This window comes from Phoca vitulina, unplaced genomic scaffold, assembly GCF_004348235.1.
Source record: "Phoca vitulina isolate PV1807 unplaced genomic scaffold, GSC_HSeal_1.0 scaffold6, whole genome shotgun sequence".
Lineage (NCBI taxonomy): Eukaryota > Metazoa > Chordata > Mammalia > Carnivora > Phocidae > Phoca > Phoca vitulina.
Window position 1 is genome coordinate 22006588 of NW_022589709.1, and position 16353 is coordinate 22022940.

Below are 16353 nucleotides of genomic sequence, written 5' to 3' on the forward strand. Positions count from 1 at the left end.
TTTTGGTTTTTCTGTCCTATATACGGATATTTGGGAAGATTGGAAAACCACACTGTTGCTATTTCTTTCTTCCCAAAATTTCAAGAGAAAACACATTTTTGATAGCACTGAAGATTACCAACTTGCATAAGATGTTTTCAGCTGACAAAAGGTTTATGGTGAAGACATGTCTGAAAAAGGTCAATTCAAAACATATAAGAGACAAAACTTCAACATTTTTTATAGTCTTGCACTGAAATTTTTTAGACTGTTAATATCTTAAATAGCATATTTATTTTTCAGAAAGTATCTTCCTTTTTTTTTTTTAATGTTGTGGTAAGAAGTTGTAAGTTCTTGAAGTAGCTGATATTAAAAGCTGGAATTAAAAATCTATAAAATCTTTCCAAAATAGGGGATGGATAATGAGGAAAAGCAGAAAAAACATATATAAAATAAATAATATATAAGAAGATACTTAATGACCATAATTATCAAGATTCAAAAAAATTATGTTGATGCAAAAATTGCAATTATTTTTTCCATTCAATTATTCAGAACATTGTCAAGAAACACAAACTCATCTTTTCAAAATATGAAAGATGGAATATCCTTCCTCACCTTTTTATTTATTGGATACCTGTTATGAATCACATTTCAAATAAAATGTGAAAGTAGGTTACAATATTCAGGGAATCATTATTAATTAGTTCTTGAAAATCAATTTTCATACAATATTTCCTTTCAAGACTACAAATTCTTCCAATTCACGATTAAGTTACGTAGACTACTTACTAAACATTTAATTGAAATAAATTACTTGTACTATACTTTCTGAACATTTTAAAATTAAGCATGAGAGAAGAGGAAAAGAAGGACTACTGTGTCAGGGAAGTTGAGAACTTTGGCTACCATTACATCATCCTCTGCATTTTGTTCTAAATGTGGTTTTTGTGGTACGTCCATCAACCAACTCAAATGTAATTAGTGTCTCCTCTCTGTGTGGCACCTGCACTCTCAGCAGCTTTGCTTTCTCCAGTCCTATTAAAGGAGAGGAGTTGTTACAAAGAATGTGGAAAGGAAAGGCCAATAGTTAACTTTCTTTCCACCTCCCATTCTCCCCAGAAGAGGATAAAATCAGTTACTTCCTGGCCTGCAAAAAACAGTGTGGATTTTCCCCATGGCCACTCACCAAGGCTAGAGCTTTATCACATCTGCTTTGTGGTACCCCTCTGGGGGGTGCTCCTCATGGCTTAGTCTATGTACGCACTACTCCTTGGGGTTGTACAAAGCCAACTTGCACAACCATGTGCAGTCTCCCTGATGAGAAATCCTCCTTGTCTATCAAATACAGGAGTGCTTATGAACATCCCTACCTCTTAGAGGGGCAGTGCTTCACACACTAGAAATTCCTCCCTATATTTTGATTTATTATGACTTCTCAAGCTTTGGCCTAAATATGATGTTTATGCATTTTCATTTGGGTATAGAGTTGAGTGCTTGTGTTTAGAACGTGACCTTGTATGTGAATGTCCAGGGACTGGCTGGATAAAGGGGTGAATTTGGGGGGGACCTGTTCTCAGGTGGGATAGAGGGAAGAGTAGTAGGTGGGGACCTGTTTTCAGGTGGGATAGAGGGAAGAGTAGTAGGTGTAAGAATAGTTAATAGAAATCTCACTAGTTTTCCACAATATAAGTTAAATTAGTAAAATATTTCATCTAGCTAATAAAAAGGATGTATTCTAACAGATATGTCCATTCATTCATCTATTCAATAAATATTATGGAATGACTGTTATGTGCTGGGCATTTGGAAGTGAACCAGACATGGCCTCTGCACTCATGGGGTTTCTCTTGGTATAAGCAGACAGACAACAATCGACACACTGTGCTAAATGCTGTGGTAGAGGTATTAGAAAATGACCTGAGAGCTCATAGAGAGGGCCAGTGAACTATTCTGGAGGCTGTGCAAGGTGGGAAAAGGATTCCAGAGGTAGCTATATCTCAGCTCAGACCTCAAGGGAGTATAGAAGTTTTCTAGTTGCAGAAAGGGTGGGGGCTGGGAGTGGGACTGGTGTGGAGGAGCAGGGACTGAAGACAAAGGAGATTGTTCTAAGAAAAAGGACCAACACTATAGTGAGAATTAGTACGGTGGGCGTAGTGATAGTCAATCATTATTTCTGTCTAACGTGAGCCCAGCATTTGCTGAATCTGTAAAGAGTAAGATTTGGGTAATGCCTGGGTGGCTCAGTCGGTTAAGTGTCTGCCTTCAGCTCAGGCCATGATCCCAGGGTCCTGGGATTGAGTCCTGCATCGGGCTCCCTGCTCAGCGGGGAGCCTGCCTGTGCTCTTTCACTCTGACAAATAAATAAAATCTTTAAAAACAAGTTTAAAAATAGTAAGATTTGGGTCCTGCCCCAGACGAGACCAACAAAAATTAACAAAAATATCACCATAGATGTAATACATGTTATACTAAGGTTTATACAGCTGAAGGATTTATAAATTCTGTTGTCAGAAATGTTTCTAGAGTAGGTACGTGGGACAGGAGCACAGAATGCAGGTGCCTTCCCCACCCCATCCCCATGAGTTCTGTTTGCCACAGGTTGGCCCTACAATTAGAACTTAATCGTGCCTCCTCCAGGCTCCTTCTGCTCAAAGGAATTTTGTTCCCAGTTGATTTGTTCATCAGAGTGTTACAGAATTAGGTTTCTGGAACTCAAACATTCAACTTTAAGTATTGTATCAGTTGAGCTACCACCCAGGCCATTTATGGCTGACTAGGATGATCAGTAACAGTGAACTTCTCAAGTTGCAAATGCAGTTTATAATCTACAGCTAAGATTGCAAGTGAAGACATTAGTGATCAAGCAAAGGAAAATGAAGTCTTGCAATCTTTTTCATTTAGGCATGACTACAGTAGGTGTGTTTGGCCAATGCCTTCTGCAGGTTATTGTGGGAAAATTCTTAGCCTTCTCACTAGATTGTTGTTTCCATCAGCCACAGGACCTAGCTCCAGGCCTTGCTCATAGTAGACAGTCAATGAATATTCGTAGAATCAATACTAACTGCCAAGTGAATGGGTGCCAGAGAAATTTCAGACTGTGGACATGTGAGCAGCTCCTCTGCCTGTGTTCCTTCTCATGGGGGAACAGAGCACTAGACTGGGAAGTGGTGCTCACTACAAGAACACTGGCTATCGACCCAGAGGGAAAGGCAGCCATACAGATGCTTCCCAAAGCAAAATGCAACAAGTAGAAAGGTTATTGCTGGTCTCGGGAATATATTCAGAGTTAGTACCTAGATAATATTGTAATAACATGATCTTTTTAGAAACTTATTTTGAATAAAATCAAAGTGATTCAAATTCAGCAAAATACAGCATTTGTTTCATGAGGCAACACATAACAATTTCTACATAAAATTTAGCTGGAATTGAAAAAAAAAAGTTGCCATGTACATATAGCCAAGGATTTATAGCTTGATATACTATATACTAATGCCTTCAATTTTTAGGAACAATGAAATATTGAATCATTGTAAGGGTTTTAGAGCTGTAGAAATAGGATAATTTTGTTTGATAGTTTTGGTTTTTATATTTAAACATACTTATTGCTCTATTTCTCCTCAGATTTAGCAAACTAATTTCCTTTTCATGCTCTATAAAATAATAAGAAAACAGTTAAGATGTTACCAGCATCTTAAGATTGTTTGCAAAGTCCCAGGGCCATGAAGTTTGCTGCTATGTGGCACAATTTCTCATCGTTCCACTGTGAACTAGGCTAGAAGACTCGGGGCTAAAAACAAAATCTCTTCTAGGATTTTTTAATCACAACAGGACCCAAAAAGCTACCCTGAGCTCTCGTTTGCACAGGTCCCTCAGTCACTAATGGGCCCAGCCGACATCTGCAGATCGGGGAAGGAAAAACAGTACGACAGGGGCGTGTTCCAGGCTGTGATTCTCTGACTTCGCTGGCCTTCTTCGGCCTAGACGGGGCCTTCTGCTGCCACTGTTGGCCGCGTGGCTGTGCATGCTCCTCTTCCGCACAGTTGGAACTGTTTTCCTTCTCATCATTCTAAAATTGCAAGGTGAAGAAGCAAGGCAATGCCTATTTCTCTCCATGGATCTGCTTGAAAATATGACTTTGGTGCATTTGTTGCCATCACCTTAATTGCTGCAAATTGAATTGAGCGCATCTCCAGCCTGGCAGTAGCACCGGTGAGGCAGCCAAGGAGCTCTAATCTGGTCATATCCTGAGGCCCTCCGACTTCCTGGCATGTAAATTAGGAGCCCCACTGCTCCCCCCACCAATGACAGCTTTTTCTCAAATGGACGTGCTATTAGATGACTGTAGGTTTTTGGGAGAAAGACACTGGTCTGACGACAATGTGTACTGAAGGATCGAGTGACATAGGGTAAAAGCCCCAGATAGGAGGCTCGGGAACCAAGTCTTAGGGGCTGCTAGTACATCACCCCACTGTTACGTATATTAAAGTGAATTCTGCTGTACCTTGTGTAAATCTATCAGTCCTTTATAAGCTTCATTCACTGCCTCTTCACATTTCATTGATGGCATCTTAGTCTATATTGATGCTTTTTCTGAGAGGTCTCCAGAAGAGTGTTAAATTCATATGCTTAAATAATAGTTTCAAAAATGCTTAAAACTACTGACTCCTGTTAAATTTGAAAGCTAGGGAGACAGTGAGGGAGTTGTGCATGCTGGTCGGGGAGATGACAATGCAGGAGAAAGGGGAGGTCAAATCAAACTGTAGACCTGGGAATGGGCCTAAGGGAGCCCTGGCCCAATTCTCTTATACTGTAAATGAAAAGCCTGACTCAAAGATGTAATATAAATTGTCCAGGAGCACAGTGTTATTCAGTCATTCATTTGATAAATATCTAGCAGCTGCTTGCTTTCTGTCCAGGACAGCTTCTAAAATGGAGACTAAGGTACTCATTTCTAATCCTGCCAAAGTGCTCTGCTTTTGGATATCCCTTTACCCTTCCCTCTACCCTTTACCTGCTAATTTTTGATTTCTCACTTAAAATTCAGCTCAAAGATTCTATTCCTCCCTGAAGTCATTTCTGCCTTAGAAGACCCCCTGATTTTGTGCCCAAAGGATTGTGTTTATATCCCAATTATAGTATGTATCATCCCCACATGAAGACTTACACCACATCTGTGGCCAACCTCTAGCAAATACAAAGTATCTTAGGATATGTTTTTGTGTACTGATTCTTGTTTTTATTTCCTCTTTAGTTCCTTGTCCTCATTTATTTATTTTTTATCTTGTGATATTGTGGTTGCCTCTGTAAGCCCTAACACATTTCTGGGAGATGATGGTAGTATTGAAAAATAGTATTCGGGTCCATATTCCATTTTTACTTTCCCTCTTCTAGACTAGGAGCCCATTGAAGGTGAAGGCACTGTGCTCCGCTTAGTGTAGTGGTGAAAAGGGAATAAAGGTGGGTAGTGAAGCCAGAACACTACGATGAGGCCAGACTAAGTTGTTTTGTTTGCCATGCTTAAAAGAACTGACTTTTAGGGAGTAGACTTTTGGGCTGACCTGATCAAATCAGTGCTTTAAACATAGAGGGATAGAAGATAGTGAAATGAATGCCAGTTAGAAGTCTGGGGCAATGGGAAAGAGAATGTGAAGGCTCCAAAGGGCACAAGCAGTGGGAAAGGGGAGAGAGAATGGACCTGAAGGCTGCTCAGAGAAAGAGTTATGGGGAGGGGGCTGGGCAGAGTGAGAGGAAGAGGGAGAATTCAGTGCTGACCAGCTCAGATGTTAAGTCTGAGGTAGGAGGAGGAAGCAAGACTGAGAGTGGAGGGAAGAACGCTGAGCCCATCTGAGGACATACTGATCTAGAGGCGCCTATGGGATGTGCCGGTGAGTATGTCTGGCAGATTGTTGAAAATAGTTTTCATCTCTGCTAAGACAGCAGTCAACAATGTGGTTGAAACCACAGGAGGGTGTCCAATTTGCCTACAGAGAACGTAGGAAGAACTTTAGGAAAGGTGGACATTTAAAGGCTGGAAAGAAGAAGAGGAACTCAGGAAAGAGATTAAGAAGGAGAAAACTCGGGGTGCCTGGCTGGTGGCTCAGTTGGTTAAGCATCTGCGTTTGGCTCAGGTCATGATCCCAGGGTCCTGGGATGGAGCCCTGCTCCCTGCTCAGTGGGGAGGCTGCTTCTCCGTCTGCCTCACCCCGCTTGTGCTCATGCTCTCTCTTTCTCAAATAAATAAATAAAATCTTTTAAAAAAAGGAGAAAACTGAAAAGGTAGAATAAAATCCAAGGGAAGAAGAGATAATGTCAATGGCTACATGAAAGATATGGAGAGGTTTAGCCAACAGTGTAAAATAGCACAGACCAGACTCTCCAAAAACATACAACCTCCAGCCTCAGTAGACCCTCAGTGTTCCTCAAAAATCCTTATTCTTGCCCTAGTCTGTTCTCCCATTCCCACTTATAAACTTCACCACCTCTTCCCTCAAGTGCCCTAGTCCACTCTCTCCCAGCCAGTGTTAGGAGATAAATTTCTCTTCTACAACAATACTGTTAAAATAGAGCATAAGAAGTCTGAACTACTTAAATCTCTCACACTCTCCTCTCACCCAACACACTCCCATTCCCAGCCCTAAGCAACCACAGCTTTGCTTTCTGTAGCTATAGATTTGACCCTTCTGGAAATTCCATGTAAATGGAGACATATAATATGTAGTCTTTCCTATTTGTTTCTTTGTTTTTACTTAGCATAATGTTTTTGAGGTTCATCCATATTGAAGGAACATCCCTTTTCATGGGTGAATGGAACTGTACATTTTGTTTCTTCATTTGCCAGTTTATGTACAGTTATTTTCTCTCCTGGAACACAGCCACTCTATGTGCAGGCATCCACCCAAGCCTGCTGTGCTGCCCCCATGGAATTTGCAGGGTGAAGGGAAATGACACAAACTTGCTGATGCCCATGATGCTCACTGTGCCGTGAGTAGTCAAGTCCTTCATCTCTGACCCAGGAGTCTCATAAATTTTTCCAACACCCATGAAAGTGTAACAGGCTAACTTAACTAGTTTGTTAGTAGAACAGAATTATATGCCAGCCCCAACAGTAAGTCCTCTAACTTTGTTCTTTTTTTACAACATTGTTGTGACTACTCCAGGTCCTTTGAGCCTTCTGTCTCTTGATTCTTTCTGCTTCTGAAGAAGAGAGAAACTTTTTCTATTTTAAACAAATCCTTTTATCTGACTCCAAATCTTATTCCCTCTGTGTTCCCTGGGATATTGTTCCAAATATAAGTCCCACTCACACAGATTTTCCTACCTCTCCAGCTTGTGGGCTTCTTCCTACCAGCAAATTAATGTGTTCCCAGTGTGCCAGCTTAAAATACTTAATAAGCCTCCAATTATCCTGTGTCTCCTACTACTACTTCACCTTGATCCTTCCCTTTATAGCCCAGCATCTAGAAAGACTATAAATCTAGTCCAAATAAAAGTGTATGTTTTCTTCACATACAGTCAGATAAAACTGCATAAAGAGAAGATGTATTTAAAATTTCAATGGCTGAAAAACAATTATATACATATTAATATTTAAGTTAAGCCAACACCCAAGTAAGACAAAACGTTACATTACTACTTTGAAGTTTTGTTTTTAAGTATTAAGAGTGTTTGCAGCATTTGCTCCCATAGCAGCAGCATGACATGGTAGAATACTCATATGCTTTGGAGTCTGACACACTTGAGTCCAATCTCATTTAATTATTGCTGTAGACCCAATATAAGCTGAGTGACCTAACAGTAGTGAATGGACCTCTCTGGTCCTGGTTATTTGGTCTGTAAAATGTATATATCAAGGCCTACTTTGTACATGTGTTGCTGTGAGGATTAAATGAGATCATGGTTAGTAAAATGCCCACCACTGCCAGGACCCCAACAGGCACTCAAAAATGGCCCTCATTATAGTGACTAATTATCCTTTTTTAGACAACCAGATTTTATAGATCTTCACTTTAAACAAGTACATCAATGACCAATTTTTGACACAACAGTCTTTATAAATTAAGATGTATTCTAAGTTTGGTTAATCTCAATGCCAACCGTGGCACAACTCTATGGAGACTGGGCAAGATAAAACCCTAAGTTCTGTTTCTGGAATTTTTTCTAATGACGATGTCCTGAAAATTCCATTTCCACCAATGGGGAGAGCCCTGAAATGCTGAAGTAGAGATGACTATAAGGACTGATATACTAGGACTCTGTCAGGTGATTAATAGGCTAAATGCACAGTCTCCAAACATAACCACTACTTCTCTTGCTTATTGACCACTTGTAGTTTTTAAAAAGAATATTTTCAGTTTGAAAAACTGAAAAAAAAAGTTTGTAGTCAAGCCTGACTTTATGACTTAATTTCTTCAGCTTATTCTCTTGAAAAAAATACAATAATACCTTAAAACACTTGAAGAGTGATTGAGTGGGGGTAAATATATAGCTTTGCATAGGACCAACAAATACATCATGGATTCTCCATAAATAAAATAAACAACAGTTTACTCTCTTGCAAATAATTTGAAAGGGACTAACTGGATTTAATAAGAAAGACAGTGAGGCCACATGAGGAAGCAGAGCTAGACCAGAAGATAGTCCGGCTGCCTGATTTGGGAAGATCATTTACCTTTCCTCATTCTCACTGCCATCTCTGTAAAGTGGGGATAATGCTTTTTCATCCTCCTTACTCCAAAGGGTTGATATAAAAGAGGAAAACATACTAGCGTCTGGGAAAGGACTTTTAAAACTAAATATATTGTTTTTTTGTTCTCAGCAACAGTGGGATAGACAAGCCTCCAGGAAACAACAATGAAAACAAGCTAAATGGCATGTTTCTTAAAAATATATTTGAAAAAATATATATATATATTTGAAGACAACAGAGAGTTACCAAAGAAGTGAAGGCTTCAGGAGCCAAGATCTAGGAGAGAAGAAAAACCCAGCAAAGCAAACCTAACTCGGATGCCTCTGCTTTCCCTTTAAAGGCATTTACTGATGCATTTACTGACTTGACATCAGTAGCTAACAGGCTGAGAAGATGAACAAAGCTTCTGGCCATCTCACAGGATGGAGGGAACAGAAGTTGGCATTTAGGGTCTGTCAAGAAAGGGGGCCCTGGAACAATCTCCTGACTTAAATTGGAACCCTTAAAGAGCAAAACCCTATGAATAAGAGTTGACAAGAAACAGATCTGCCTTCAGGAAGCCCAGCTTTGAGTCAACCCAAAATCTGATTGGAATAAAGTGATCTGCTCCTTACCTTTACTGCCTGCAAAAGAAAACCTGCTTTTTTTGGAAGGTTACAACATTTAAAGCCTCATACTCCAAAATCTTTTATACATAATGTTTGGCATTTGAACAAGCATAATCAGGCAAGCAAAAACCCAAGGAGAAAACAGAAAAAAGACAATTTAAAAATCCTTAATATATTTTGATACTCCATAATATATTCTGATACTGGAGTCAGACAAAAATCAGGAGAAAAAAATACCTCTTCAAAAATTTAATCAGATGAGTGTAAGGATACTGCTAAATTAGCTGCTTTCAAATATAATCATTTTCTGAAAAAAAAAAAATTGAAAACTTATCCTTCCAGCAAACAACCTCACATTGTGTCCACTTAAAAAAATGCAGTGAATTTCTAAGAATTATTTTGAGATTGAGAAGAATGAAACAGAAAACCTCTAGAGCTTTCTTTTTCCCATGATTATCATAACTTCGTAAAGGGCTTTTGGGGAGATTTTCTTGGACACAAAAAATCACTGACTTTATTCCAAAAATTTTAATCAACTGTCCTATGCAATTTACATGAAACAGCAGATTCCACTTGGATTTTTACTACTCTTAGTTTTTTAAAAGCATCATGGAATAGATTTTTTGCTAATAAAATACAACCATTTTGGGGCACCTGGGTGGCTCAGTTGGTCAAGTGACTGCCTTCGGCTCAGGTCATGATCCCGGAGTCCCGGGATCGAGTCCCATATCCGGCTCCCTGCTTGGTGGGGAGTCTGCTTCTCCCTCTGGTGCTCTCTCACTCTCTCTCTCTCTCTCTCAAGTAAATAAATAAAATAAAATCTTTTAAAAAAATATTTAAAAAAATAAATAAAATACAACCATTTTGACTATTATAGACTAACATAATTATTTCTTCATCAATTGCTCCATTAATTCATTCATTAGAAACTATTAACATCATCATTAGAACAAGAATGAATTTTGATCATCACAATCAAATGGATTTGGTTTTGACCTAAGTACAGGAAAAAGAGACCATATTATGCTTTTTAACTCTCAAGAAAGAAAGCAATACATGGATAATAATGCAGAATATATTTTAGGCTTGATACAATTTTAAACATAACTATGGAATTAAGTAACCTAATGCAGAAACCAAGTTCATCTCAGATATGGCAACAGATATGTGGACAACAACATGTGAGGGGGGGAAAGTCTATGAGCTAAGACTGCTAAGAGTTTGTAAGTGATTGAGTGCTTTACTGGCTATCTGCCATTCTTTAGATGTCTTCCATTAAATCTGAATATTTCATCCATTTATCTCGGTAAATGAAATTTATCAACAATATTTAGTTTTTCATTTTTATCTAGAGCTGAATTAACTCTATCCCATCACATCAACCAGACTGCAAGATGAGAGAACCAGAATCTTTTCACAAAAAAGAGGTTGGAGAGGGACCAAAAAAGACTTGCTTCCAAAATAATTCGAACAAATAGAGGTAAGTAGGTAAATAGTAAGTGCTATTGGTAGATGATGGCTTTAGTGTGACATTCCTGTCCTGCAGTTATTTACAATTGAAGAACACGGTATTTCTCTCAGATAGACCATAATTAGCAGAGAAATATGTTAGTTCTCCTTAGAGAGACCTCATGGCTCCAAAGGCAGCAGGATCTAACTAAATTGACTCTGTTAATGTGCCTAAAGAAGAAATATGTCTATGAAAGAGTGAGCTATAGAGGTGTGGAAAAAGAAGCCATTTCTGGCCAATTCTGGTAAGATTCAAGTAAATTAGACCAGAAGAGTCTTCACTAAGCACAAGGGAACATGATGATCTTAGAACAAGATATTCTTCTGGTGGGTCAGTGTCTCAGCTTCATCAGCAGCAGAGAATCACTTCAAATTTGTTCTGAGTTTCAGAGAACTTAACTCTAGTTTAAGTATTTGCCCTTTAAGTCAGGATCTAGAACCATGAATCCAGACGACTATCAGCCAACTGCCACAAGAAGTGTATGTCTTCAGGCTACTGATACTCACTTCCCAAAGTTGATTCATTTACTTGTAAAGTATGGATAGAGTTAAAATGTTACAATCTTTAAAGCCTTAGAATTCACATAACTTGTTCTAAGAAAACTTCAATGTATATATGAGCAAAATCATGTATCTGTTGAAGATATGTATGTAGCTCCAATCAAACTGGACCATTTTACTCCTTGCAATCTGAAGATCCAAATCTGCACTGGGGAACATTAAAAACAGACAGAGCCTTTGAAAACCAACATGAATACCTTTGGAAGCTCTTGAAGCAGGCAGCAAACTGAACCAGGTAGAGTTGGGATGGGGAGGAAGGGTAGGAGTGCTCCTTTCCTGACAAATTCTAACCCTATCCCCTGCAAGATCTCTTTCTCCTCAGAGTCCATTCATTATATTGGTTGCTCATTCATTCAGCAAACATTTACTGAGAATTGACTGCGCTAGAGGCACTCAGGCTTTATCAGCAGTCCCTCAATCTTTCTCTTGTCTTCTCTCTGCACCCTACTTCCCTCTTAAACCATTCTTAACCAACAAGAACTTTGTATCAGTGAACAACTTCTAACCATTTCTAATATGTACCTACTTAGTCACTTTGTCTTCTTCCAATTCCATTCTTTTTTGATTACCCTGATGAGCACAGCAAAGGGCTGTGCTTAAAACTTAAAGGTTTTGTCTCTTTTACATATTGTTTGCCTATACTATGCTCTATCAGATTTTCAGGCATATTCATCAAATATTTTCTCATGAAATAGTCTCATAAATGCTACCATTTAGTTTAAATTTAGAATGACTTTAGAAATCTGTTTTTATTGGGAAAGTAAATGTTTGCAAAAGTAAACCGATATTACAGTGTTCCATTTTTTACTCACTAAGCAAGGCAAATTTTCACCTACCCACATCATAGCAAATAACACTCTCTCTCCATTCTGTACTCCTCTTATGATTTATTTTAGTAGAATTTATCAAGTGGCATGATGTGTCATTATGAAAATCATCAGGAGAAATTTCCCTTTGATACTTTTTGGTGCCTGGAAGCAAAACCTCTCTCTGGTTAGATTTCTAGGACCAACTCACCTGTCAAACAGTTCTCCTCCCGTGACCAGTTCTAGGACCAGACTGATTTCTGTAGGGGTTTCAAATATCTCTTTAAGTTTTATCTGGGGAAAGATATTAAAAAATAAATCATAAATTCCTTATTTTCAACTTTCTAGGAAAAAGCTAACGCTATGACTAAAATAACACTCTCTGTAATAGTAATACATTGGATCATTGTCAATAAAGGTACCACATTCTGGTAACAAGAAGCCATCTGTCACTCTCTGGTTGTTTTTATCGGTTACCTCATTTCCTTAAAGGTCCTTTTGAGTTTTTATATTTTTTCTTTTGACAGCTGAAAGACAGCTGAAAGATACTTAGAAACACTTCCTAAATTTTGCCAGAACATCACAATTTCTGAATTGCTCCAGAATTAAAAAACAAAAGCAAGCAAACAAAACTTCTTGAACCATTTGAAAGCATCATGGTTCCTAGTGATGCAAATGCCTCTTTCTCCTGAAAGCGAACTTGGAATTGGGATCTGAGGCAGAACGGGACCAGGTTAAAGTCTGTCATGTCAATTTCATGTTGTGATTAATAAAAACATTTTCTTCTTCTTCTTCTTCAAAAAAGTCTGTCTGTACAGAAAGGATATCTCTCAACAGCGAAAAAGTTGCTGGTGGATAAAGGGATCCTCAGAAAAGTAGGGATGGCATTGATTTGATTGACTATGGGTTTACATCACATTCAGATAATCCATCCAATTTTGGATAATTCCCTCAATATATCGGAGAATCTAGTGACCAGGGCTGATCTACACTTGAGGAAAATTTCACATTGGCTTTTCACTGAAAGAAAAAGATGGATAGTGTAAAAGTGGTGATTGTATGCGGTAAATTTTGTTTATTGCTTACCCAAAGCTCCTTCCCCCTACTTTACTGCAAACAGATTTTGTTTAGGGAAGCAAGGTGCCTAGCCTCAAATTATGGATCATGATTGGTCTAAGCCATTTATGATAATTCTGTTCCCCAATTTTCCAGTCTCTGTGCAGTGAGGAGTGATGATCTTGTGGCCAGCTCTGGCCAATAAAATCTGAAGAGAATTTTGCTGCAGCTGTAAGTTCTGGAAAAGCCTCTCCTCTTCTCTTCATACTCTGTTGGCGAGGCCCTTCCAATTCTCTCTCTAGAGTATAGACTTGAAGACTTGTGAAGACTGTGGAGCAGCCATTTAGGACCATGAAGGAAAAGCATGAGGGTGGAAGACATCTAGGTCCTGAATGGCATCACTGAGGAGCTGAACCAATGCTAGCAACTGTCTGCCTTCTGATTATAACATAAAGAAAATATTTGTTTGGACTACCATATTCAAGTTTTCTGTTACTTATAGCTGCCTACATTGCTAACCCATATGTTAAGTTTTAAGCACTTTGCTTGGAGCCTAACTAAGCATTGCAGGTTAGTCATCCTCCTGGACACCACAACTTTCTCAAAGAAATGAGTAAAATATTTTCTTTAAGTAGTTGGCTCAATTCAAGTTATGGCCTGGAAAATGATTTTGTTCTTTTCACTTCATTGGCTCAAGAAAGCTTTTGCCAGACCTTTCCCTCAGCTCCTTTGTCTGGACATAGCCTAGAGCAGAGATTCTGAGGACATCTTATTTTTCCCATTCAAGTACATCATTTATTTGAATCCTCACATTGTTTCTGAAGTAGATACTCTCTCAAAGGAGACTGAAATGACTTTGGAAAGCAATGCATTTTCTTCACAGGCTTTTTCAGCAACGGCATATTAATAAGATAGGCACACAAAAGGAAAAAGCCCGTGTTTTATTAGAGTGAAACAAAACTCTTCAATTTTTAGTTATCCTTTTATGCATGAAAACAAAGATGGTATATATTACTGAAACTTGTTCCATTTTGAAACTCGTTTGAGTGGTATTATTTTTAAGATTTATTGCGCTAAAGAAATGAAAAATGTGATCACATGAGGACAGGAGGTAGACCACGGTGGCTACCTATTGGTGGTGGAAGTATCCCCTTCTCATTATCAGCACTGGCAGCAAAGAACAAAAATGCCAGTCTACAACTTTGAAGATTATTTGAAATAGTAGATTAAAAACCACTTACAATGTTTGGATGTGAGAGGCGAAGAAGAACTCCTATCTCAGTTCTTACAATTTTTTTGTCCACCTAGAAGGCAAAATGAAAGAGAGAAACTGAAAGAAACTCCCACCTTAGAAATGCCTTAACTGTAGCAGAGAATCAAAAACGGCAGTAATCATCTGGGTCAATCAGGTAATTGGCAGAGAGGCTCATTCTTAAGCTTTTTTGTGTCTCTTTCCTACCCCACCCCCTTTTCAGTTGTATGTCTTTCTTCTCTGCTCCAGACATAAAGTAGAACTAGTTCCAAATGTGGAGCACAACTTGTCAAACCTCTTGCATGGCCCTATTTCAAAAATCACTGCTCTCACCACTAAGGCACAAGTTCATCTCAACCTGTCTCCTCCTCCTCTTCTTTTCTGTTATGAATCCCTGTCCCAAACCCACTGGAGCTATCAATCACTTCACCCGCCTTTCTCACACAGAGGTGGGCACATATCCCAGCCGAATCAATCAGAATCCTCTTCCCGGGCCACCGTGATTGGGTCAGGGATATCTGCCAGACCCAAGTCGTCCCAATCAGGGCCCTCTCCAGAACTTTTCTCACATAATCAAGAAAGAGGTATTCTCTTTTTCTCTGAAATTGTGAGAGCAAAAGAGGACAGAGTCTGCCACTACCAGTGACCATTTTTAATACTCTACTTGTATCAAATGAAAGATCTTTGAAAAAGAGAGGCATTGCTAGAACAGGCAGATGACACTGACAGAGCTCTTCCAAAGAGTTCTTGCCTCACGCTCTATTTCAGTTTCTGCAGATGCTTATGAAGAAAATTTGGACACAGATTATCTTTATTTAATTATTATTTTTATTACATTTCCTGCTTTATTGAGGTATAATTGGTACCCCCAAAAAACACACATAATTAATGTATATAATTTGGTGAGTTTGGACATACATATATGCTTGTATTATCATCACCACAAGGTAAATCAACATAACCTCCAAAAGTTTCTTGTGTCCTTTTGTGTTGCACATGTGTGTGTGTGTGTGTGTGTGCATGTTTGTGGTAAGAACACTTCAAATGACATCTACCCTCTTAAATATTTAAACGCACAAGACTTTATTGTTAACTATAGGCATTATGTCGTACAACAGATCTCTGGCACTTACTCACACTGTATAACTGTAACTTTATACCCCTTGAACAACTCCCCATCTTCCCCTCACTCATCCACTGGTAACCATGATTTTATTGTTTACTTCTATGAGTTGGACTATTTTAGATGTCTCATATAAGAGGAATCATGCAGTGGATACAAATTGTTTTTATCACAATCTTCTCTTCAGGTTAATAAGGATTTCCTCACTATTACAAATTAAATCTATTTTTCATTATTGCATAATGTTTTAAAAATTTTTAAGAAAAAAAAAGAACCTAAGCATTTCTTATTTAAGACTGTTAGCATTCAAAACTAATGTAACATTGTATGTCAACTATACTTCAATAATAAAATTTTTTTTTAAATAGTAAAAAAGACTGTTAATATTCAAATTTATTTTTCTCACTACACTTTTAGAGTTTATGCAATATAAAGTTTCCCTCTTGTTTTCATATATTTCTAATCAATATAAAAAAAAGCCAGTGAGATCCTTTCATTTTTTCATATGATATATTTATATTAAACAAAAGCTTTTCTAATACAAATACACATTTTAAGTAAATTTATTTTTTACCGTGTTATGTCCCATATATTACATATTGGGATGACTTTTTAAAATTTTTTATTATATTTTAGTTCCTTGAGAGTTAATTTATCTGAACTCTGGAAATACTCAGAACACACCAGATTATCTGGACAAGCAATCTTCTAATATAGTTATTTGTTTTGAATTCAGAATGAATTTCTCTTTATTTTTTTTTTATTTT

The 16353-nt window shown here is 38.1% G+C and overlaps 1 protein-coding gene across 2 annotated transcripts in view; it reads right to left on the minus strand.

Moving 5' to 3' along the window:
• Positions 1–16353, minus strand: part of CAMK4 (calcium/calmodulin dependent protein kinase IV) — a 207123-nt gene that overhangs the window by 67810 nt on the left and 122960 nt on the right. For both annotated transcript variants that reach the window (XM_032403866.1, XM_032403867.1), the window contains 2 exons: positions 14453–14515; positions 12367–12449 (listed from right to left, as the gene is read on the minus strand). In XM_032403866.1, coding sequence (XP_032259757.1) covers positions 12367–12449; positions 14453–14515 — 146 coding nt within the window. The remainder of the gene's footprint in view (positions 1–12366; positions 12450–14452; positions 14516–16353) is intronic.